The 25,584-nt window shown below is 41.1% G+C and overlaps 1 protein-coding gene across 1 annotated transcript in view; it reads left to right on the forward strand.

The window, feature by feature from the left end:
• The window catches only part of hipk3a (homeodomain interacting protein kinase 3a), a 53,633-nt gene that overhangs the window by 6,558 nt on the left and 21,491 nt on the right, over positions 1-25,584 (forward strand). Inside the window, 4 exon segments of the mRNA XM_088997501.1 lie at positions 3,269-4,158; positions 4,243-4,434; positions 6,527-6,708; positions 22,436-22,559. Of these exon segments, the coding sequence (XP_088853627.1) occupies positions 3,271-4,158; positions 4,243-4,434; positions 6,527-6,708; positions 22,436-22,559 (1,386 nt within the window). The 5' untranslated portion in view covers positions 3,269-3,270.

Raw genomic sequence — 25,584 nt, forward strand, 5'->3', positions numbered from 1 at the left:
TGCCTTTACAGGCCAAAATTTGAGATACACAGCTACTCGTTATTTGCGAACACTAGAACAATTTTTATGAGGACAATTATTTTAACACACAAATGAAGAGTAAATTTACTTTTGAGGTTTGTTATATAACTCCTAAATCGAGATACCACTTTCAAACTCCTAATTACGCTCTCAGTGGCACAATATATTAAAGCTCATTGACTACGTTATCGTTATTCTCAAAAGTCTTTTAAAAGTAGTCAGTTCCCTTTAAATTATAGAAGGCAATTTTCAGTATTCAAATCAAGTTGCATCAGGATCAACTCATAGCCTATATTCTAATTATATCAAACCCCGGGCTGGTGAGAACCGACCCACAATGTTAATATTGTAACATTGTTAAAAGTCAAACAAAAATGACAAATTCTAATATTAATGTTTTCATTGAAACTATATCTGCTTACTCATAACTGCAATTTACAGGTGCTTGCCCAAAAGAATGGTCAAATATCACCACATCAAGTTGAGCCACACTAGTAATAGAAACCTCCTTCAATAAACAACACAGTATTAGTTTGAGGGTGTGCATATTGATGCAACCAGGATATTGTATATTTTTTCTTCATTAAAAGTCAACAGTTTGTTAATCCAAGATGAAATAGACAGATATTCACAAAGTAAATAGAAACCATTTTGAAATGACTGATCTTTTCCCATTTTTTCGATCACAAAAATGTTGATTTTGTACATTGGTGTTGTGACTTTTTATAGTCATAAGATAAGAAACCTTTGTCTCGCAATGGAGAAATGTGCTTATTTACAGCAGTGGAATTATGAAAGGCAGAATTTGAAGAACAAAGGTAGAGAAAATCAATATAAATTCTTAAATATAAATGTAAGCTTATTAAAAATCATCACTGCCAACATAATTTGTTTCTATGCGAGAAAAGTGTCTGTGTTTAGGCCCGGCGTTTTTTTGGAAAATGTCCAATCTGCCTGTCTGAGCCATGGTGAGACGGTTTTAGCAGTTGGGAAATCAGGCTCCCCGCAAGCATTTCTTTTCAAACAAAACACAGTTTTTTTAGTCTGATGATTTTACATCTTTGGGTGTCGGTGTGTGAAACCCAAAAACAGTATTGTTTTGTGTTGGTCAAAACAGGACTTTTCATTTATTTCACCTTGACAGTCTGAATAAATTGTTATTGAATGGATCACGACAATGTTTTCAGTCTCCAATTGACAGGTCTGTGAAAGGAAACGAACACATTCAAATGCAGACTTGATTTATCAGAATCAATTAGTTGAAAGACAGATGTTATATTACCATATTTTTCATATTTTTAAAGCAGTCCATTTTGAGTCACTCACTACATGAAAGGCTATAGTAGTCACCTTTTCACTACAACTTTCATGGCCTGGATTGTTCCCTTATATTCCAGGCCGGTGCAACACAGCTGTGTAAGTAACAAAATACTGTTGCATTGAAGTTGTACTTCCAATGTTGTGCTGTTGCATTTTAATTTCACTTCTGGATAGTTAATCCATGATGACTGTAGACAATTTTTTGATTAACACCTACATGTGTAGTATGAAAAATCAAATACATACTGCAGCTGGATTTTCGTTTGTCTTTTTTCTTCTTTTGAATGACTTAGAAGTTGTTGAGAGCTGAAGTAGAGTTTGGTTTCACACAGCCTTATGTGTGTCCTCGTATACTGCTTGCTTTGTGGTTTTACTTGGTGTGAAACTGACCCGGTGGATTACGACAGGCTTTCCTCATCTCCTATTTCAGTACGCTAGTTCCTCTTTCTTGTAAGAGTGCCATATTGTGTCAGCCTTTTATACACGGTGTATGTAATTGCTCGCAACAACTTTTCTTTTAAAAATAATTATACTTTTTAGTGAATTTTTTTTTTGTATTAATTATACTTTTTAGTTAATTTTTTTGTGTATTTGTATCCCCTGGAATTAAAAAAAATCAAATTGTGAAACAAAGTATGGGAAATAATTGTCACTAATAAACAAATGTGGACACTTCATGGTATAATTATGATATGAAAATACTATTTTTTTTATTCTTTCAGCCCTTGAAATAGATGAGACTTGCTTTATTTAAAACCTTTTCAGTACTTGCATTTTTGTTTGGATGTTAGCTCCTCCAGTTAGGAATGCCATTGTCTGAGCTCAACCAGGGGAAGCAGGGAGGGGTCAAGGATTTAAGAAATGACATTTTCTCGACTTGATGTCATTCATTAAAAATGAGGGAGGCATCATTGACGTGTTGTTGCAAGTTAATCTTTTCGGTCTCTGAATGATTACCATCACAACACACCTACACTTTATGTTTCAAATGGAATTGAGGTCAAACATGTATTTCTTGCCTCAAGCCCCCAAGATCTCCTGAGCCCCTTACACACGACACGTTTGTAAATATTTGACAATTTTTGTATTACCATGGTGGTAGACTCATGTAAATGAATTATACTGTTTTCATTGAATAAGTGTATATCACGTGCAATGCAAAAAACAGTCCAAGCTCAAACCTTTGGGGTCATTTTTATTTTTATCATGTTGCTAAATGTATAGTTTTTGCTTTTTTTAATTTTGCTGTGCCATTTTGTGTTTGGGAGCATTTTACTGAGCGAGTTGCTTGTTCTATAGCCACAAAGGGACATAAGTCTCCTTGTGCCGGTCCCATAAATACAGAGGGTTGTGTCAGGAAGGGCATTCGACATAAAAGCTTGGCCAAAACAAACATGCGGGGATCAAACCTCTAAAGATAGAGGACACTGATTTGCTGTGGCGACCCCTTGAAGGGAAAAGCCAAAAGGAAAAGAAGATGATGTTGCTAAATGTATTTGAGAACATTTCATCCCAATTACTGACCTGGTAAGTGGTCACTATGACCCAGTTTAATGTAAAGTAATTAATGTAAAGTAAAACACTCTGCAGAATGCTCATATTTATCAAAAAATCCCTACATTCATCCATTTTCTGATCTGCTTATCCTCACAAGGGTCACACGGCCTGCTGGAGCCTATCCCAGTTGTCCTCAGGCAATAGGCAGGGTGACATTCATCAAGAAATTACAAAAAACGAAGGATTAATTTGAAGTTGTAGCTGTTCTGCTACCCTGAGACGGCATGAAAAATATTTTGTTGCTGGCCTTCCTTACTTATTTATGTATTTAATTTCTATTTCTTTTTTATCTTTACAGAACAAATTTTTCCCCAAAGGTGATTGATACACTTAACAGGACTGATTTTTTTTGTTTGCTTCTCTCTTTCAGGTATGGCCTCACAAGTCTTGATTCAGCCATCACTCTTGCGCTCAGCTCAAACAAGTGCCTTAGGAACCAATAACAGCAAACACACAGGGGAAGCCTACAGTAGTAATAACACCACCAAAGCCTTTCCCATTCCACCCCCACCGAAAACGTATGTGATTGGAGTTAACTACGGCATTGCCTACCCCAACAACGTATTCCCATCAACAGTTGGTGACTTTGAGAGACTGCGGGAAACATCAATTGAAGAAAGTGAGGAGAGGAAGCCTCATCAGTTGGGATTGTGCACTGTCGAGAGGAGAGGAAAAGCCATCACTGAGATCAAAGATCAGAGGTCTCATTGTCAGAATAAAAAGTCACAGGAAAGGAGACTATCTGCAGAGGAAACATGCACAAATGAAGAAGGTTGGGGACATGGAAACCTGGACACAGGTGTGACGCACCGATGCAAACAGAAGAGAGGTGAAGTTGTCGAACTACGGCAGGATTACAACTGTATTGAAACCATGCAGATAGTGGAGGAGGTATCTGATCTCCCTTCAATGCCTGCTTGTAGTACAATGTTGCAAGCAGGGAATCATGATGTCCCTCAAGTAGACAAGGTTGGAGAATCGGCTAGCATTACTAATGAATCGAATGAGACAAAAATCAGGTCTAATGTCACTACTGAGGCAATGGCTACCACAAACAGATCAGGATCAGGAGATGGTGACTATCAGTTAGTTCAGCATGAGGTTCTCTACTCATCGAAACATAGCTACGAGGTGTTGGAGTTCCTTGGACGTGGCACCTTTGGTCAAGTGGTGAAGTGCTGGAAGAGGGGAACAAATGAAGTGGTGGCTGTCAAAATACTGAAAAACCACCCATCATATGCACGTCAGGGACAGATTGAGGTATATTGCAATGTTATTTGGTTTATTGTGTTAAGAGACGTGCATGCCGTTTTTTTAATGTCTGATATGCCATTGTGTTAACAGGTCGAGATCCTCGCTCGGTTGAGCAGTGATAACGCAGATGAACACAATGTAGTGCGAGCGTTGGAGTGTTTTCAGCACCGGAGTCATACCTGTCTGGTGTTTGAGATGCTGGAACAAAATCTCTATGACTTCCTGAAGCAGAACAAATTCAGCCCATTGCCACTCAAAATAATCAGGCCAATACTTCTGCAGGTAATGCTGACACTGGGTACTTTTATACACAATGCCAGTTGAAGCCATCGCTAAGATCAAAGATCAGAGGTCTCATTGTCAGAACAAAGGATATGTATGTACATGTTTGTATGCACATATACATACAAATGTATGTATATGTGGATGGAATGTATTATCGCCATCCCTGTGACCACTCTACACTCTACCTCTACCACAACACATCTACTGTACCAATGTCCAATACTTCAAATCATTGCTTAAAACTCACCTGTTCAGCAATGCCTTTAACAAATTTTAGTCTATGTAACCCATTTTTGTTTTTGTTCATCTTGATGTGTTTGTTGTCAATTAGGTATACTTGTCTTTAGGTGTACATTTTATTCAGCGTTTTACGCTTTTGTATAGTGTCTTGATTGTGTTGAGCGATTTCAAATAAAATGTATTACAGTGGAACCTCGGTTTCGAACGGCTCACAGTTCGAACAAATCGGAGTCCGAACATGAAATTCGAGAAATTCTTGCTTCGTAGTTCAAACAAAAATCGGAGTTCGAACGCCGGTACGACGCGTGAGTGCGTACGTGATGGTGGGATGCTGAGCGGCGTACGGGTGTAGATCGCTCTCTTCGTGACCAACTGTTGTCGCGTTTTGCTCTCGCCTTTAATATAGGTATACGAAGTGTTTTAGCAGTGTTTTGTGTTTAGTGTTTTAGTGTTTAGTGTTTTGTAATCATGCCTCCAAAGAAAGTCAGTGCAAGCAACAAAGCCGCTACAAGTGAAAAAAGAAAAGTAGTGCGTACAACTATTGCATTTAAGAAACGATGAGAAGGTTTCTTCAGCCGTCATCTGTACTTTTTTGAAGGTGTCCTATCCAAGAGGCTTCGTCAGCGAACTCAGTTCTGTTCACTGACGAAGCCACTTGGATAGGAGGCGAAACGTCCGACACCTTCAAAAAGTACAAATGACGGCTGAAGAAACCTTCTCATCGATGGACCACTCCTGTACGACTGAGAGCTTACACAGATGCATTTAAGAAAGAAATAATAGCAAAATATGAAGGAGGTGTGTGTGTCACGTTCCGAGCGTGACAGGAACAGCTGACTCGTCGGAACGTTAATGAAGGTGTATGATCCCCAAGCAGGCGGCAGAGAAGTAGGTGCTGGCAGATAATTTATTATAAAAAAAGGCGCGGGTCCGATAATACGTGCGGGTCCGAATGAACGTGACGAACACAACCACAAAAAGGAGCACAGCGATGAGGTGGGTGTGGGCCATCCGTCCAGCCTGACAAGCTCGTAAAAAGGCACACGTCGGTGCAAAAGCACGCGATTCCGACAAGCAATAGACTTACGCGATCGTGGCCACAAAACACCTCGGGCGAAGCAACAACTCGTACTGACAGTCCAAGATACGGGCGAGGCGCGCAGCGTCGTATCCTCCGCCGCTGGTGAAGTGCCAGCGACTAGTTTAAATGTCCCAGAGTACGTGATTAGGGGATTGACAGCAGCTGACGAAGGTCGGGAGCGGCGGCCCCGCCCCAGCTGTCAACTCGCACGTGACAGTGTGCGAGTGTCTGAATACAGCATGGCAAAATCTACGATCAGTACGATACTAAAGAATAAGGAGGCTGTGAAATCCTATTCATAATTCTTTTCTTTATGCTTGTTTTTATTTTTACATGTTCATGTTAGCGGAATCTTTCGTACGGAAGATTACGATAACGCGAACGTACAATTAGCCTGTGTTACATTTATGTTTGTTCTTTGTGTCTTTGCCATTTTGCTTAACATTTTCTGAGATAGACATTGCTTTTTATGTCAGTCAGCATTGGTCAGCATGGTCAGCATTTTAATGTGCAATTTCATGCATAAAATAATGTATAAAATACTAAAAAGGTAAATATTCAGGGTGTTACAACATATTAAAACAATTTACATTATTTGTAATGGGAAAAATAATTTCGGTGATCGAACTAATCACTTTTCGAACATGGTTCTGGAACGGATTATGGTCGAGAACCGAGTTTCCACTGTATTATTTTTATTATTATGAAAAGAATCCTCAGTGATAATCACAGTTTATAATTCAAACTAAAACGTACATTTTTTTCTAGGTGGCAACAGCGTTAAATAAATTGAAATCCTTGGGTTTGATACATGCTGACCTGAAGCCTGAGAACATCATGCTGATAGACCCATCCAGGCAGCCATACAGAGTTAAGGTTATCGACTTTGGCTCCGCCAGTCATGTCTCAAAGGCTGTCTGTTCCACCTACTTGCAGTCCAGATACTACAGGTGAGGCGATGCATATTTAGTCAAAGCTGTACATTTGAACAATAGGTATTAATGACATTGAGGGTCTGGCACTGTGATGAAAAATAGAGCAAATAGCCATCCTTATTCAAACAGACTTCTCCCCTGACCAGCACAATAGCAACCCCAGACCATCACAGCACCCTCTCCTTGCTTGACAGATGGTTTTTCAGTTTTGCATCATCTCCCGAATGTCCTATGTGATCAGTACACCTCAAACTTGGATTTGTCCATTCACAGCACCTTTTCCAACAATCCCCTATCCAATGTCTGTATTTTTTGCCCACATTAATGTTTTTCTTTATCGGTCTCAAATACAGTGATTCCTCAGCTCACGAGCTTAATTGGTTCACAGAAAGTGTGTGTAAGGTGAAAAGTTAGTCTGCCGAACATTTATTTCCCATAAGAAACCATTAAAAAGGAGAATAATCCCTTCCCAGCTCCCCATAAAACATAAATGTATACTAAATAAGCCTTAAAACTACACAAAATATACCTTGTATTATGTATAATAAATTAGCTATCGTTTTTTAATTAAAGAAATAAATTGTACTGTATAATAGTCGTTTTATTTACCTTTGTGATGGTCGTTGACATAGTTGCCTCTTGATGATATACGAGTGAAGTTACCGTGCTTTCTCTGAGATAATACCCTCACTCACTGTCCCCTGCTAGCTGCTTTTCGTTAATCCAAATCAACAGAGGTTTTTCAACCTCTTCTATTGCCTGAGACCCTTGCTTAGACAACACACAAACACCCATAGTCACACGTAGCAATGGTCGACTTAGCGTACTGGGATGCTAAGTCACACAAACACACACACACATCATTCGTGTTTTTCATCTTCTTCTGCTCGACCGTAATTTTCTTTTGTGTCTTCTTCGGCTTAATACTCGCCTGTGGTGGGGTCTTTTTCTGTCCTATAATAGCAAAAGTCGTACGCACGAGAACAAACCACCTCCGCACTCAAAAGAAAAGAGGTGACGAAAACTAGTCCACCAGCCACCGTGGTGCTGTTCGACCGTGCGGTTTGGTGTTCATCCGGCGAAAACTAGTCCGCCAGCCACCGTGGCGCCGTGTGGTTTGGTTCGTCTGCCGAAAACTAGTTCGTCAGCCAAGACTATATGCTCACGAATTTAATGTTTGTGGGGCAAAAGATTCGTGAGCTGAAGCGTTCGTATGCGGAGTTATCACTGTACTACTTTTTCTTTGCCTTCAAGACCGACATCCCACGGTTATCTTTTCAGTGTAGCTGGTGACACTTGCGTTTTGTGGGTACCATTTAATGAAATTGCCAGTTAATTACCTGTGAGATATCTCTCTAACTCAAGAATCGAATGAACTTCTTGCTGAGTGGTTAGATGGGGACCCTCACTTTTCTTTCTACTGTGGTTCGAGCCATTTTCTGGGACGTTCTCTGAAGGCAGTTAACACCCGTTTCAGAAATTTTCAGCTTTTGGGCAATACCTCCCATTGCTTTAATTTCTTAGAACAATATGTCATTTTGAGCTTTTAATCGATCCCACAAATGTGATGCTACAAATGGTCAAAATGCTCAAAAGAAGGCCAGTTTCATAGCTTTTCTAAAGCTCTAAACTCATTCTGCTTGTGTGAACCATGTGATCATGTTTTCTGATAGCCTTCAGCCTTCTGACGCAATGAGCAAAAACACCTTGTCCGTTGAGAATCCTGGCATAATATTTGCTGAAAATATGCCTCGATACACTTGGTGTGTGCGTGCTTGTGCGCGGAAATACCTGTTAGAGCTTAGCAACCTTCCATACATACAGTCAGTTCGGAAAGTATTCAGAATGCTTCACTTCCCACATTTTCTTGTTACAGCCATATTGAAAAAAAAGGAATACATTCATTTTTTTTCTCAGAATTCTACACAAAATACCCCATGATGACAACATGAAAGAGGTTTTGGTAAGATTTTTGTCAATTTATTTGAAAAAAAAAAATCACTTGTACAATAGTATTCAGAACCTTTGTCATGAAGCTCAAAAATGAGGTCTGGTTCATCCTCTTTCCAATGATCAACGTCAAGTTGATTCTACAGTTTAATGGGAGTCCACCAATGGTAAATTCAATTGATTGGATTTGATTCAGAAAGACACACCTGTCTATAAAAGCTCCCACAGTTGACAGTGCTTGTCGGAACAAAAAACAAGCATGATGTCAAAAGAATTATCTGTCGACCTCCGAAGCAAAAGATTGTTTCAATACACAAATTTGGGAAAGTGTACAAAAAATTACTTTGAAGGTCCCAGTGAGCACCAGGAATGGTGGCCCAGCTGGAGCCCAGACTTGAATCCCATTGAACATCTCTGGAGAGATCTGAAAATGGCTGTGCACCAACGCTCCCCATCCAACCTGAGCTTGAGGAGCTTGAAAGATGCTGTAAAGAGGACTGGGAAAAACTGCACAACAATAGGTGTGCCAAACGTGTAGCAAACTATTCAAAAAGACTTGAGGCTGAAATTGCTGCCAAAGGTGCGTCCACAAAATATGGAGAAAACTTTCCGAGTACTTGTGCACCAATGCATTTTTTGAAATACATTAAAAAAAATATATATACCAAAACTTCATGTTGTCATTATGGGTTATTTTGTGTAGAATTCGGAGAAAAAAACACCTTTTATTTATTCCTTTTCGGGAGAAAATGCGGGAAAAGTGAAGCGTTCTTAATATTTTCAGAACTGACTACCTGCAAGCTGAAATCCTCCTATCTCTCTCTCCCTCTCTCTCTCCCTCTCCCCCCCTCTCTCTCTCCCTCTCTCTCTCTCTCTCTCTCTCTCTCTCTCTCTCTCTCTCTCTCTCTCTCTCTCTCTCTCTCTCTCTCTCTCTCTCTCTCTCTCTCTCTCTCTCTCTCTCTCTCTCTCTCTCTCTCTCTCTCTCTCTCGCTCTCACTTCACTCCTGATGGCTAATTTACTAATTTGTACCTTGAGAGAGATGTACTGTATATCATGTTATCCATAGCAAAATATTTCTGCTGCAACCAAGTGAACCACATACCATTTCATTCACTTCCACGCTCTGAAACAAGTCGAAGCAAGTATGGTGCATTGATTTGGAGCATGTTAACAATTGCTTCCACGTGTGCAATATTCCATCCATCCATTTTTAGTACCGCTTATTCCTCATTAGGGTCGCGGGGGGTGCTGGAGCCCATCTCAGCTGTCTTCAGAAACGAGGCGGGGGACACCCTGAATTGGTTTCCAGCCAATCGCAGGTCACACAAAGACGTAGAACAGTCACTCTCACACTCACACCTAGGGACAATTTGGAGTGCTCAATCTGCCTGCCATGCATGTTTTTGGTGTGTGGGAGGAAACCGGAGGACCCGGAGAAAACCCATGCGGGCCCGGGGAGAACATACAAACTCCACACAGGGAGGCCGGACCGGGATGCGAACCTGCCCGTGCAATATTCCTTCACGCTGTATTTCTGCATGGTGGCAAAACACAATTTTATTTTGTTCTGTATAGCAATACTTGTTCACAGAGAGACAAAACATTCTCGGTATCTTCAATGCCACACACTTAAAGGACAACCGACGTCACTTTTTTGTTTCTTAACTGACATCAGAAAAACGTTTTATAGCATCTAAAATACCCAAAACACGCAGTATGATATTTTTAGTCAAATGCAAAACACCAATAAAAATGACTTAAAGTGTCCAAAATCTGCAAAAAAATGAGCTGCGAATTGGGCATTTTCAGAAAGTCCCGCCGCCAGTTCGTGACATCACGCCAAGACGTCTTGCATTGCTGAAATATCAAAACAATGGCTTCAGATTCGGAGAATATGCTTTCTATTTACACATCCAGTTATGAATATGATTCAAATAGTTCTGAAGAGGAAAGCATACATGTTTTCAATCGATTAAAGAATTTATTGCCAAAAATGGCGACCAGCTCCCGTGAGGAATGAATCAGCCCGTTTCCACAGGCTGATAAATTCCTTCCATGGAGCTTGGACGCCCTCTTCTGGCGGCTTTTGGGTGCAACACAAGGTTTTCAGACAAACAGTACAGCAAAATACATTGACATGATTGAAGGACTGCTACAATGTGTCTTTTTGTCAGTCAAGGGGGGGTCCTAAAGTGACGTCACGTACGGACTCGTCACCAACTCAAAAACAAGACTTCCTGAATAGTCAGCCCCAGTCTTAAAACGTAAAATATAGCTATAAGCGGTGGAATCTTATTAAAATACGCTCAGTAGAAGTCGTTTGAAGCCATTTTACTAATTATGGACACAACTTATCCGGAGACGTCGGTTGTCCTGTAAGCACAATTTGTGGACTTGAAGTTACATGTTTCACCAGAAATTTCAAATACAAAGTGTACTGTAACAATCAGTGAAAGCCAGATTCTCAAGTCTACGCCCCGAGACAGGGAGCATGGAGCTGGTGTTGTTATGTAACTGAGTTTTAAGTGCTGCTTGTACTTGTTGATTTGGTCTGGTTCTGTGTTTGTGTGCATTTGATATAAGGAGCAATGGCACCAACGCTCAGTAAAAAGGGGGAACCCATCTGTTGAAGAGTGTGGTATATGACAACCCACATTTGGATCCCCCAAAAAACATTTCAACATTCCAGTATATGTCTGGGTGTGCTCATAAATGTACCAGTGGTTGGTTCAGAGAACCAACTAGCCTCTCTCTTTAAAGAGAACCAACTAGCCTTTTTGGATTGTAAAGTAGTTATAAAAGAGGACAGAGCGCTAAAAACAGAAGTCTTTCGGAAGGCTACGCACACTGACCAATACTTACTTTTCGATTCTAACTACCCTTTACAACACAAACTAGGAGTTATCAGAACCCTCCAGCATAGGGCTAAACTAATACCAACAAGCGTTGAAGGTAGAGAAAAGGAGTCAAAACATATCAGGAGAGCACTCACAAACTGTGGGTACCCTCAGTGGTCATTTAACAAATGTCAGAAAGAAAGAATAGGGAATGAAACCATAAATTCTGAAGATACAAAAAGGAGAGGAGAAGCAGTACCTTACATTGCAGGAGTTTCTGAAAAACTACAGAGTCCGTTGGCAACACAAAATTCCTACTTATTTCAAACCGAAAAACAAAGTAATGTAGTATATTCAATACTTTGTAAGAATAAAAATTGTAAAGAGCAGTACATTGGAGAGACTAAACAAATTCTCAAAAAAATACTTTATTAACAATACTAGTGGGCCTCAATCGGCAGTACATATGCACCTAAAAGCTAACAACCATTCATTTGACGACAATGAGGTTAAAATCTTAGCTAAAGAACATAGATGGTTTGAAAGGGGAGTAAAAGAAGCGATTTTCATAAAACAACTAAATCCGTCATTAAACCGATTGGATTGGATTAGATTGGATTTGCCTTTATTAGTCTCGCAGTGGAGAAATTTACATTTCACAGCAGCAAAGGAATGAAAGTAGAAAAACAAAATACAGGAGCTGCTGCAAAGGCAGCCACATTCGCGGCGCCGTCTTGAAGTCAAAAGAACAAAAAAAAAACATAACAAATAACCTGAAAAGACACAGAGAGTCATTCATTCTGAAGCACTTTCTGTACCCTCTTTGTTACACAAAGCAGCATGAAAGAGGACAGGATCAAAGCGTCTCTTCACCAGTGGATCAGGGACATCATGGTGGAATGTGCACGTCGACTACAAGCTAAATGTTGAAAGCAGACACGCAGCTGTAGCATCCATTGACGAAGAGATTGTCTCACAACTCCTGTCCCACATAAACCCGCTTCAATTCCAAGCCGTGACAGTTCCACATACGCATCGGCGCTCCTTCTTATCGCGGGATCCTCAAGCCGTGTATCCATCCAGCCGCGGACTGTCCAACAGCACCAACCTTTCCGCTGAACAAAGCGGGGCTGTGAAGATGCTGCCCATTACAGGCGCAAAAAAAGCACAATGGCCCCTGTGGTGTCCAGCGATGGCAGTCGAATGGCACCGACATTGCTCCCATTCAAAAACAGTACTGGCATATTCATGTTGCCGAAAAGGCGCAACCGCTCATCACAGTCTCCTCCTTGATGAATGTCATGGTCAAAAATGCTGAAAAACAATCCATATCCATTCCACACGACGTCCAACAACACAAAGTGACAAAAGAAAACACAAAACAAGACAAAAACAACAAAAAAAAGCACGGCTCATGAGAGCACTTGCTGACGGCTGCCTACTCGGGCGCCATCTTCGACTCCTTTTTTTGGTGGGGTGAGGTTCAATTTGGATCGTTCATACAATAGCCTGCTTAGGCAACATAGGATTAGTAATGCTGATGAGGTGATACCGGTCAAAGTGGGGCAATCAGGCCAGTCGTTAGTCAGAACGACAGGAACTCTCGGTGGAGAAGCTGCAGGGAGTAGTCCTCTGCTCCCCTCAATCTGAGACCAAGGACTGCCATGTATGGACAGTAGGGATATATATATAGGGCCTAAACTACCAGTAACACTTTAGTTTGCTGATGAAGTTTATTGGATAAGAAGCGAAACGTCCGACACCTTCAAAGAAGTACAGATGACGGCTGAAGAAACATTTTCATCGATATATGTATACATATATATGAATATGTATAATGCTGATGAAACCGGCCACTTCATCCCATCATATATTTTTTTTGTTTGTGCGAAATGTCTCAATTTAGGATTGCTGTTGCCATTGTAGCACGCCTGAATGTGACGGTACAATCCATTGGAGATTAGTGACGTAAAACCAGCTCACATGTTGTAAATGGAGCACCGAGCTATGTAAATAATTCAGCTAAGCAGATCGGGTGTTAGGGAAGAATATCATAGCATGCTCAGCAAGCTCCTCTGTGATCTCTTCTGAGTGAGCACTTATTCCCCTGTTTCAGCATGCACAATTTTGAACACACAAGCCCCTTGTTTGTCTTTCCCCTTGAACCCATATTTTGCAAAAGGATTTGAGAATGCACATTGGTGTTTTTTTCTTTTTTGTATCTCTATGAAAATATCATAATTCAGAATATTTACCACTGTCATCTGTCCACGCTTTTGACATTCATAATGGGATTGTGCAGCTAGTGTGTGTTCAGGTTTCAGAAAGTTGAAGGCTCGCTCTGAGATGGAATTTCACTGACGTACGAGTTGATCGCCTTTCTCATCGCCACAGTTCCAGTGACACCAAACTGAAGATCCTTTTCATGTTCTAGTTTAGCTCCTTTGGGTATTGTATGGTATACTTGATGTAGTTAACAAAGTCATACATTGTGGGATCTCGAGGGTCCATGTGCACTTATGGCAGGGTTTTTGGCAGGGGCAAGTGAATTTTTGTCATTAAAGTTGGATTGCCCCTCAGTCCCAGTCGTCGATTTGGTTGCTTTAGGTATAAAACAATGGACAAAAACACATGAAATAAATGTGATACAGTAAAGTCTCGTTATATCGATATTCTCGGGAGTCAGAAAAAATGTCGATATAACCGTACTGTCGATATATCCGTCCTGCGTCGAACTGCATTAAAGGGGGGCGGGGGGGCACGTAAACGGGGGATGTGTGATCATGGCATGTCATTTTATCATTGGGTTCATGGATTGTGTATCTAACATGCTTTTTGTACAGTATTGAAGTGAAAAATAAATTTGTGCATAAAATAAAAACGTCTTCACACTTTTTTAATTACTATTTCCTTTCAAAAATGCAACCAATGCAAAATCCTCACGTTGTATTCACACGAAACCACGAAAAAAACAGTGATTGTTGCAAGCGATATATCTCAATGCTACACAATTAAATACATGGATGAAAAACCAAAACTGCAACGTTTACATTACTTAACGTTGATGAAGTATTCTGCTGCACGTCACGTCAAACTCTTTCGCGATAAAGGATAGCTTGTGGGATTGTTCTCCACAGCCAGGATTGCCTTGTACGTTGTTCGGATATCACAATTCTTATGTTTCCCCATGGTTGAAATTGGTGTCAAGCAACAGTACTGCATTTTAGCTCTGCTACGCTTTTTTATTGTGCTCGGTAAGACAGGTCACAACACGGAAGCTGGTGACGTGACTGGGCTTGGGAGGACCCGACAACAAGGTTCGAGAGAGTGCCTGACTAGAATGACTGTACATGTTTGGTCTGAGACCCGTGTTGCACCCAAAAGCCGCCAGAAGAGAGCATCCAAGCTCCATATAAGGAATTTATCAATTCTTTAATCGATTACAAACATGTTTGCTTTCCTCTTCAGAACTACGTATTTGAATCATATTCATAACTGTATGTGTAACAAGAAAGCATATTCTCCGAATCTGACGACATTGTTTTGATTCTAGAGCAAGGAAAACCGTCCCGGCGTGACGTGAAGTCATTTTTATTGGTGTTTTGCATTTGAATAAAAATATCATACTGCGTGTTTTGGGTATTTTAGATGCTATAAAACGTTTTTCTGATGTCAGTTAAAAAACAAAAAAGTGACATCGGTTGTCCTGTAATACACAGTATGGAATGTACAGTAATTTTCAAAATCATCACACTTCAGCAGACAAAACAATAAACATTGTTGCAAAAAAACGATTGCATTCATATACAGTACAGTGGGCATGTATGCCATCTTTATTTTATCCTTACTCTTCAACCACATTGATAAAGTATTTTGCGGCACGTCGAAATGCTTTGCAATAGACGATTTGTTCCGTGTTGGATTCTCCTCAACAGCCACGATTGCCTTGTACTTTCCGAGATCACAATTCTTTCGTTTCGCCATTGTTGAAGACAGTAGAAAATGTCGTCTGCTACACACGAGCTGGCGTCTGAAAATGAAAATGGCGTCTGCTACACGGGAGCTGGTCACGTCACCAAGTCACGTCACCAAGTCAACCAACGGCGTGACCGATACAGATTTTGATAATGGTGGTACTGTATAGAAACCCCTGAGCAAATATCGATTCACCTTAAGTATCTTTTGTATCGATGTAAACATAGCAAAATGGCCGGCGGGAGATGAAAAAGAGCACCGTAGTAACCGGATTATCGTAACAACCATGAATTGTACTAAACGGACCTACTTATACATAAAAAGACTAGAAATGTGCACGGGAAATGAAAATAGTGTCGTAATAAGCAGTACTATCAATATAAACGATATCGATATAACGAGACTCTACTGTATTTCTTTGTTTTGGAGTTTTGTTCATGTTGTCCTAGCATTCGATCTCTTGTGTGACTAGTTAGTTCTGAAACCAGGCTTGCATGTGTTCACCCTGTGACACAGTGATACCTTGGTTTACGAACTTAATTGGTTCCCAGACTGTGTGGAAGGCAAAAAGTGTGTATCCCAAGCATTAATTTCCCATAGGAAACCATTAAAATGAGAATAATCCGCTCCCAGGTCCCCATAAAACATAATTTTCTACTTTCGAATTTTCTAAGCCTTAAAACTACACGAAATATACCTTATTTTATGTATAATAAATGTGCTATGGCAGGGGTGTCAAAGTCATTTTTTGCCGCGGACCACATTGTAGTTATGGTTTCCTCTCGAGGGCCGTTATGAATTTGGTGAAACCATTAGAATGTTTAAATCCCTTCAAATATTACATATAGAGCACACAGCAAATTAATGAATAACTCATTGTCAAATCTGAAGTCAAGAATAATGACTTTTATTGTGGTTGACATCCAAAAATATGACATTTTGGCTCAGATTTTAGCAATCATCATGGAATTTAACACGTTTGATTTGCTTTCGCGGGCCGAAAAAAATGATGTGTCGGACCGGATTTGGCCCGCGGGCCTTGACTTTGACACCTGTGTGCTATGGTATCTTAATTAAAGAAATAAACTGCACTGTATAATAAAGTCGTTTTATTTACCTTTGTGATGGTCGTTGATGGCTTGATGGAATGGAGTGGCCGGTTTCATCAGCATTAATCACTTGATGAGGAACGGAGCCTTCTCTTCCACCATCTTGATGAATGATTCCTTGTAAGCGTTGGCAGCTTTATCATCAGAACTGGCTGCCTCACCATGACGAATGCCACTGAATCCCTGTACGACGCTTAAAGTTCTCGAACCATCTGTGGCTAACCTTGAAATCATCAATGGATGATGAACTTCCAGGTTGCCTCTTGACGATATCCGAGTGAAGTTGCGGTGCTTTCTCTGCTATAATTTTACACAGTTACTCATCAATTGTGTTCTGTTTAGCTGGGTTGATGTGTACAGATGGCTTGTGCAAGTTATTTGTGGAGCCTTTTCCTTTTCCTTTCGGCTTTTCCCCTCAGGGGTCGCCACAGCCAATCAATGTCCGCCATCTATCCCGGTTTTGTGCATCCTCTTCTCTCACACCAGCTACCTTCATGTCCTCTTTGACCACATCCATAAACCTCCTCTTTGGTCTTCCTCGAGGTCTCGTGCCTGGCAGTTCAAGGCTCAGCATCCTTCTGCCGATATAGTCACTCTCTCTCCTCTGGACACGTCCAAACCATTTCAGTCTGGCCTCTCTGACTTTCTCTCCAAAGCCTCTAATATGACTTGTACCTCTAATGTACTCATTCCTGATCCTATCCAACCTGGTCACTCCCAAAGAAAACCTCAACATCTTCAGCTCTGCTACCTCCAGCTCTGCTTCCTGTCTTTTCTTCAGTGGCACTGTCTCCAGTACAAACATCATGGCTGGTCTCACCACTGTTTTATACACTTTTCCTTTCATCCTAGCTGAAACCCTTGTATCACACATCACATCTGACATTTGTCTCCAGCCGCTCCAGCCTGCCTGGATACACTTCGTCACCTCTTTTCCACACTCTCCATTTCTCTGGATAGTTGACCCCAAGTACTTAAAATCCTCCACCGTCTTTATCTCTTTTTCCTGTAGCATCACTCTTGCACTTGGATCCCTCTCATTCACACACATATATTCCGTCTTGCTGTGACTGATCTTCATTCCTCTCCTTTCCAGGGCATATCTCCACATCTCTAGTTTCTCCGCCACCTGTTCCCTGTTCTCGCTACAGATCACAATGTCATCTGCAAACATCATGGTCCAAAGAGATTCTTGTCTAACAATGTCAGCCTGTCCATCACCATAGCAAACAAGTAGGGGCTCAGAGCTGACCAATGGCGAGGCCGATGGCGCGACCGATGGCGTGTATCGATATAAACATAGCAAAATGGCCGGCGGGAGATGAAAAAGAGCACCGTAGTAACCGGATTATCGTAAAAACCACGAATCGTACTAAACGGAACTAATTATACATAAAAAGACTAGAAATGTGCACGGGAAATGAAAACTACAAACAATATACCTTATTCTATGTATAGTAAATGTGCCATTATATTGTAAAAAGAAATACACTGCACTGTATCATAAAGTCATTTTATTTACCTTTGTATAGTGGTCGTTGATGGCTTGATGGAATTGGGTGGCAGGTCGGAGAGAATTGCTGTTTTGAAGGAGTCACATTCCATAAGGACTGTAATTAAATAAATATACTGTACTATATAATAAAGTCATTTTATTTACCTTTGTGATGGTCGTTGATGGCTTGATGGAATGGGGTTCAGACTTCGCTTTCTGCCACGTTGATTTGGTGCTTATCACACACACAAAAAAAAACGTTTGTCATTGTCTCTAACGTGATATATGGGGGCAACAAAGCAATTAAAACAAAGGACATAATTAAGCATCAATGCCATACATCTAAAATGTACACAATCATGAATCCATTCGACACAAACAACTGTTCATTAGTTGAAGTGTTCCAAACAAACCACCCTTCCTTGATGCAGTCACTATTGGCCAAAACAACATGCTGAACAAACTAACATGATGTCAAAACTGACCACATGTGGCCGAGCAGGTCTATGAATGGGTGCACAATTTATTTTATTATTATTATTACAGTAAAGTCTCGTTATATCGATATCGGATATATCGATAGTCCCGGTTATATCGATACTATTTCTATGCACGCACGGAGAAAATTACATGCAAACAGGGTCGGATATATCGATAGTCCCGGTTATATCGATATTTTTTCAGACTCCCTTGAATATCGATATAACGAGACTTTACTGTATTATTATTATTTTTACTAAATATCTACTTTTCCATGATGAGCAATCGCCATTAAAAAAAAAAAAAATCAGCGCCTACCTTAGTAGATACCTTTTTTTGGGCGCATGGACGCACTTTTGAAACATGTTAACAACCGCAGCTCACATTTACTGATTTAAATTGCGTCTTCTGCCACTCCAGATTCACATTCTTTACCAGTACACTTGGTGAATTTTACATGAAATTCTGAATGAGAATGACTGTAAAAGATATACAGAAACAGATGTGATCACAACTTGCAATTCATCCTGCTGCCTGCTAGCAACTTCGGGTGATGCAGGTAATGCGCCACCCACCGTAGGTGAAAGGTGACCTGCTTTTTATATTTTATTTTTTAAATACGTTTTGTGAAAGTGATACTGATACGATGCTATGGGTGCAATTGTTCACTAATACAAAAATATATCATATTAATAACACACACTCGCACCAAAGGGTTGTTTCCTCTTGTCCCGTTGCAATCAACTTGGTACCAGTCTGCGAGCTAGTGGTTGATCGCAATCAATGAATTGGGCACTGACCTTTTGGCTATATGTGCTTGGAGTGAATTTTTCAGCGAATAGTAAGGTGTGGGTTCCATCCCCAAAATTTACAAACCTGTCTCTATGATATCATATTAACTATTTCACTGCCAGACGTTCAAAAATGTGTCTAATCCAGTGCAAGGGGTTTTTCGTCATTTTCACTCAAATTCTAGGCCCCACAGAATATTGATTTATAGTAGTACATAAAAACTCAACACAGCATGAGAAACCTTAGACTCTTACCTTTCATCAGAAAAAGTGTTAATTCCTAAGTTATATGGGTCTGGCGTAATATTCGGTGCAAGTGAAGGGGGGGCTGTGAAAAAGGTAGATGCTGCCCCTTCATTTTTAGCTGATTTGGTTCTGGGGATATTGGCTGTTAAAATCAGGCGGTTTCAGGCCAAATGCCTGATTTTTCTTAAAAAGTTGAGAAAATTAGCTTTTTCTGCAGAGAAGCAAATTCAAGCAACAGGTGATCAAGGACCGCATTTTTAACTTCGAGTGACACCTCAAACACCGTGACAGTTCAAGAAAAATTGCTTTCGATGGCAAAACTACATTTATTTAGAATTAGATCAGATTCACAACCAGAAACACGAACAAAAATAATCTATTTACAGATGTGTGCATGTGTTTGAACTATTTCCATGTGTGTGTGTGTGCGACGTGCTTGCGCGCGCGCGTGTGTGTGTGTGTGTGTGTGTGTCTCCTCCCCTACCCCCATCCCCAATCACCCTCCCTTAGTTCAAGTGTCATCATACATGATGACACTTTTTTCTGTGGTGTAGCACTCCCCAGGGTGCAGCGGGACTGATCAGGACTTGCTCTAAAGTTTGTCTCACCCCAATGCACAGATACTGCAGTCTGTGGTTTGTTGTGCCTTCTTTGGTGTAGGAGCGACGGGCAGGAGCTGATGCTTCTCCATCTGCCTTTTCCCACTCTCTTTGGGAGTTGGGAGGAGGATACGCCACTTGGACCAGGCTCTGTAGAAATATTTACAAACATCATCATACTGTACCATTTTCATCTCACAGCATGAAAGAGGTAAAAAGGCATCGACAATGCACTTGAGACATAACAGTAGCATCATCTGCGCTTGTGATGTCTCAGGATGAACAGAACGGTACATAACTCGACGAACTGGGCTTTTTGATTATTCGAACTCGGAACAGATTATTATACGAGGTATTCGCCTTGTGAACAAAATAAATGTAACTCACGTGAATGCGCACCTGGACTTCAGGGTGGGTGGTCTGGCCTACTTCTGCGTCGCAGATCGGGTGCTCGTCGATCCAGACGGCAGCCACTCATCGGAGGGATCCTGCTCCGAGTCACCCAACAGATCACACTCAGTGTTGCAGCTACACTGCCCATCCAATATTGTGTCAGCGTAGATTGCTTATAATTGTGACAAACATGCTTCGCTATTATCGTTGCTCCTCCGTGTCCTTTGAGTCGATTGGAGGCTGCATTTCTTTGAGCAATGCAGAACTGTTACCCCTTCGTGGGAGGCAAATACATTACCTACACTTCTGAAATTTACACGCAAGATAGACAGGGACTTAATATTCAACATCCCGCAAAAAAAAGTACTCGGGAATGGCGTTTTATGGCCGATTTTCAATTCCAGAGTAAATTCGTGAATCGCAGCAAATTAGTTAAACACATTTGAATAGAAAATTCTCAAAACTCAGATCCAATCTCTGTATATGGGGGGATATGTTATCGAGCACAGTATAGGACTGATGTTTGATAATTTTCAATAAAATTCTTCCTTCTTAATCAGAAAACTAAACAATGCATTTTGCGCATTGTTTTGTCTTGAGTCAACAAAAACTGTGCGCCATTGTTGCATTGTATGCAAAATCTATCTTCTTCCTGTTATGGATTTGGCAGGAAATGGCTATTATTCCCTCTTCCAGGTCAAATAAGCCAGAAAAAAAGATTGTGCTGTGCGCTGCAGCAACATCTGTCTGCACAGAGGGACATACGTACAAATAGACTCGTACATCTTGACACACACATGATGGCCCCATATTTGATCATACTCCTGTTGTTATAGTCTTTGATCCGGTTGCTTGGTAACTCATTTTCTCCTGAGGTCGTCACAGCAGTGGCTGCTATTTGGAGCGCTGTTACTCAAGAGTGAGCGCCCAGGTCTAGCAAACGATTGTTTACCTTACTACTAGAGGTATACTAGTATTTAATATTCTTGCTTCAATCGAGAAATTGAGCCACGCTACCGACTTTTGCATGGTCATTTCTTATCGATAGAGTCAAACCTCTTTTCAACATATCCCGTTTACCTTTTCAGACGGATTATGTTCACATTTCCAAGACCGGAGGTCACATAATTCAGTTTCCATCTGCCAATCTTTCTTACAATTTACCTTTATACCTTTATACCCGTAAACGTGATTTTTCCGACCAAAAAAGTGGTGAAATAGCCTTTGTTATAACGAACCACAGGAAGGCTTTATAACTTCACGGACGCTAGAGTTGTCGACTTGGTGTTGGATGCTGCTGTGCCGTGTCATTAGGAGTAACTACAGGGCACTGGACACATGGTTGAACGCGGAAAGTACACTCAAACAGCCCTTGGGCTGCTACTTTTGGAAGGGCTTGAGAGAGGACGTGGGTCAACAGCTACATTATCCTTATTTTGTGATCAGCTTTGATATTGTTGATAGGTGAATCCCATGACTATGAGCAAGAACTTTCTGAAATTCAACCAGTGATACCATATCAATCAAAGCCAAGTGTTCCACTTGAACAATTAATCATACCCCATGTGATGAGATATAAATTGCACTGTGTTTGATTTGGGAGCTGCCCAGTTTCACAAGGCTTTGACAAATGTTTTCTCATTTGTGCCATATTGACCCCCTGGAAGTCTCAGAATCTGCACTTTTCCCCCATTTATTCAGAATCTATTTTTTGAACTACTTCGCCTGAAATTAGACCACTAATCAACAATTGTTGCCTAGCAAACATCTTTGACAGGACCCGTAACATGATCTTTTGTGAGTCCCTTGGTTTGTTGCGAGCAGCTACAAGTAACATGTTGATGACCCAATGTTTTTCTTTTTCAGAGCTCCAGAGATAATTTTGGGCCTGCCATTTTGTGAAGCTATTGATATGTGGTCATTAGGGTGTGTGATAGCAGAGCTCTTCCTGGGCTGGCCCCTTTACCCTGGTGCTCTGGAATATGATCAGGTAATCTTCTCTAACATTCAAATTATGTATATTTTTGTCACCATTTAAAAATGTAATTATGTCATGGTTAAAAAAACAGCAAAACTAAATAGACGAGGTGTGAACGATTTGGCTCAATAGTTTATCAACATGTTTCGTTGATACAGTTGCATTAACCTTCGTTTCTTGTTCGCACAAAGCTCTCTTGGAGTGCATGCATCACAGTTGACCAACCGTCTCTGGTCTACTTTAACGGGCTCATTTTTGCAATATGGCATGTTGTCATTGTTTAACCTAATCGTGACCTCAGTGCGATGCTGAGGGTCATAGTTGGGTAAAAAGCACCGGAGCTAGGATGTCATTTACAGGGAACTTTTGCAACATCTCTTCATAAAGAAATATTGAATCAGCTTAATATGCATTATGTAATCTTATTGCAAAAGTTGCACTGAGGCAATTGGTCATTTGCTTGAACAAAATAACGTACCATTTTGGTTAGCACGCCGCACGCATATAGTGCACACATGCACTCAATTAATTCTTAGTTGATTCAAGCGGCTTCCTACAGTGGGCATACAAGCACCCGTCTATTGGGTTGTGCTCTAAATGAATTTCTTTTACATGTGAAATTGTGATACAAATCTAACGCCTCAAGCCGCTCCCTACAGTATATAGAATGTCAGGGATTTTTTTTTTTTTTGTGCTGAAACAGTCCAGCTTGAAGCAGTGAAGCCGAGACTTCCCCTGTCCTAGCAACTTTGTCCAGCTACTTTGGGGAAGGTGTCCCAAGGTGTATTCTTCCCCTTATCCACCTTCCCAAGGTGTGTGATTCCCCCAGAGCCTTCTCCTGATGTGATATTGGATTGGATTGGATTTGCCTGTATTAGTCTCGCAGTGGAGAAATTCACATTTCACAGCAGCAAAGTTATGAAAGAAATGAAAGTAGAAAAGCAAAACACAGGAGCTGCTGGAAAGGCAGCCACTCTCGCGGCGCCGTCTTGAAGTCAAAAGCACAAAAAAAAAAAAAAAAAAAACTAAATAACAAATAACATGACAACACAAAGACACAGAGAGACATTCATTCTTAAGCACTTTCTGTACCCTCTTTGTTACATAAAGCAGTTCCAGATGAAAGAGGAGAGGATCAAAGCGTCTCTTCACCAGTGGATCAGGGACATCATGGTGGAATGTGCACGTCGACTACAAGCTAAATATTGAAAGCAAACACACAGCTGTAGCATCCATTGATGAAAAGAGATCGTCTCACATCTCCTGTCCCCCATAAATCAGCTTCAATTCCATCCCGCGACAGTTCCATATACGCATCGGCGCTCTGTGCTGACGCTCCTTCCTTCTTATCGCGGGCTCCTCAAGCCATTTATCCATCCAGCCGCAGACTGTCCAACAGCACCGACCTTCCACTGAACAAAGCGGGGCTGTGAAGATGCTGCCCATTACAGGCGCAAAAAAGCACAATGGCCCAGAGCTGTCCAGCGATGACAGTCGAATGGCACCGACATTCCTCCCATTCAAAAACACTACTGGCATATCCATGCTGCCGAAAAGGCGCAACCGCTCAGCACAGTCTCCTCCTTGATGAATGTCGTGGTCAAAAATGCTGAAAAACAATCCGTATCAGTTCCACACGACGCACAACAACACAAAGTGACAAAAGGCTTAAACAAGGGAGTGACCAGGTTGGATAGGATCAGGAATGAGTACATTAGACAGACAACTCATATTAGAGGCTTTGGAGAGAAAGTCTCTTTCATCTGGAACTGCTTTATGTAACAAAGAGGGTACAGAAAGTGCTTAAGAATTGGATTGGATTGGATTGGATTGGATATGCCTTTATTAGTCTCACAGTGGAGAAATTTACATTTCACAGCAGCAAAGTGATGAAAGGAATGAAAGTAGAAAAACGAAATACATGAATGAATGACTCTGTGTCTTTGTGTTGTCATGTTATTTAGTTTTTTTTTGTTCTTTTGACTTCAAGACGGCGCCGCAAATGTGGCTGCCTTTCCAGCAGCTCCTGTGTTTTGCTTTTTCTACTTTCATTTCTTTCATAACTTTGCTGCTGTGAAATGTAAATTTCTCCACATCGAGACTAATAAAGGCAAATCCAATCCAATCCAAAGTCAGAGAGACCAGACTGAGATGGTTTGGAGTTGTCCAGAGGAGAGAGAGCGACTATATCTTGAGAAGGATGCTGAATCTTGAACTGCCAGGCAGGAGACCGAGAGGAAGACCGATGAGGAGGTTTATGGATGTTGTCAAAGAGGACATGAAGGTAGCTGGTGTGAGAGAAGAGGATGCACAAAACCGGGTTAGATGGAGGACACTGATTCGCTGTGGCGGCCCCTGAAGGGAAAAGCCGAAAGGAAAAGAAGAAGAAGAGGCTTAAACAAGGGGCTGGAGTCATCTAATATGGCCTTTCTCAATGCTGAAGAGTATCAGCTCAGCTCTTAAGTGAGTCCCAGAAGACAGAGTTGCTCAAACTGTCTTTCATGCAGAATCAAAACACTTTATGGAGGAAACCTGTGACCTTAAGTAAGGATAGGAACATGGATTGACCACAAAATTCCCCAGCTTCTCCTTTCGGCTCAAGTCCTTCTTCACCCTGATGTAATAATTAATAATAATAATAATAATAATAATCAGAATCAGAATCAGAATCATCTTTATTGACAAGTATGTAGGACACACAAGGAATTTGTTTCCGGTAGAACACGCTGCACTAGTATCGTTGTCAAAAAAACTGCTAAGTGGCACTATACAGTTCCATTTTGGCTACTGTTGAAAGAGTTCAAAGAGTTAATGGCTTGGGGGAAGAAGCTGTTTAAATGTCTGCTGGATTTGGTGTGCATGGATCGGTAGCGCCTGCCTGAGGGGAGTAGCTGGAAAAGGTGGTGGGCAGGGTGCGGAGGGTCCAGTGGGATTTTCCGCGCCCTAGTTTGGATTCTTGCAGTGTGCAAGTCCTCGAGAGTTGAGGCGGGTCGGACTATAATGTGCACCTTAAATCCATTTAGAGTTCTGCCTCTCA

This window comes from Hippocampus bargibanti, linkage group LG05, assembly GCF_051943395.1.
Source record: "Hippocampus bargibanti isolate YZ-2025 linkage group LG05, ASM5194339v1, whole genome shotgun sequence".
Lineage (NCBI taxonomy): Eukaryota > Metazoa > Chordata > Actinopteri > Syngnathiformes > Syngnathidae > Hippocampus > Hippocampus bargibanti.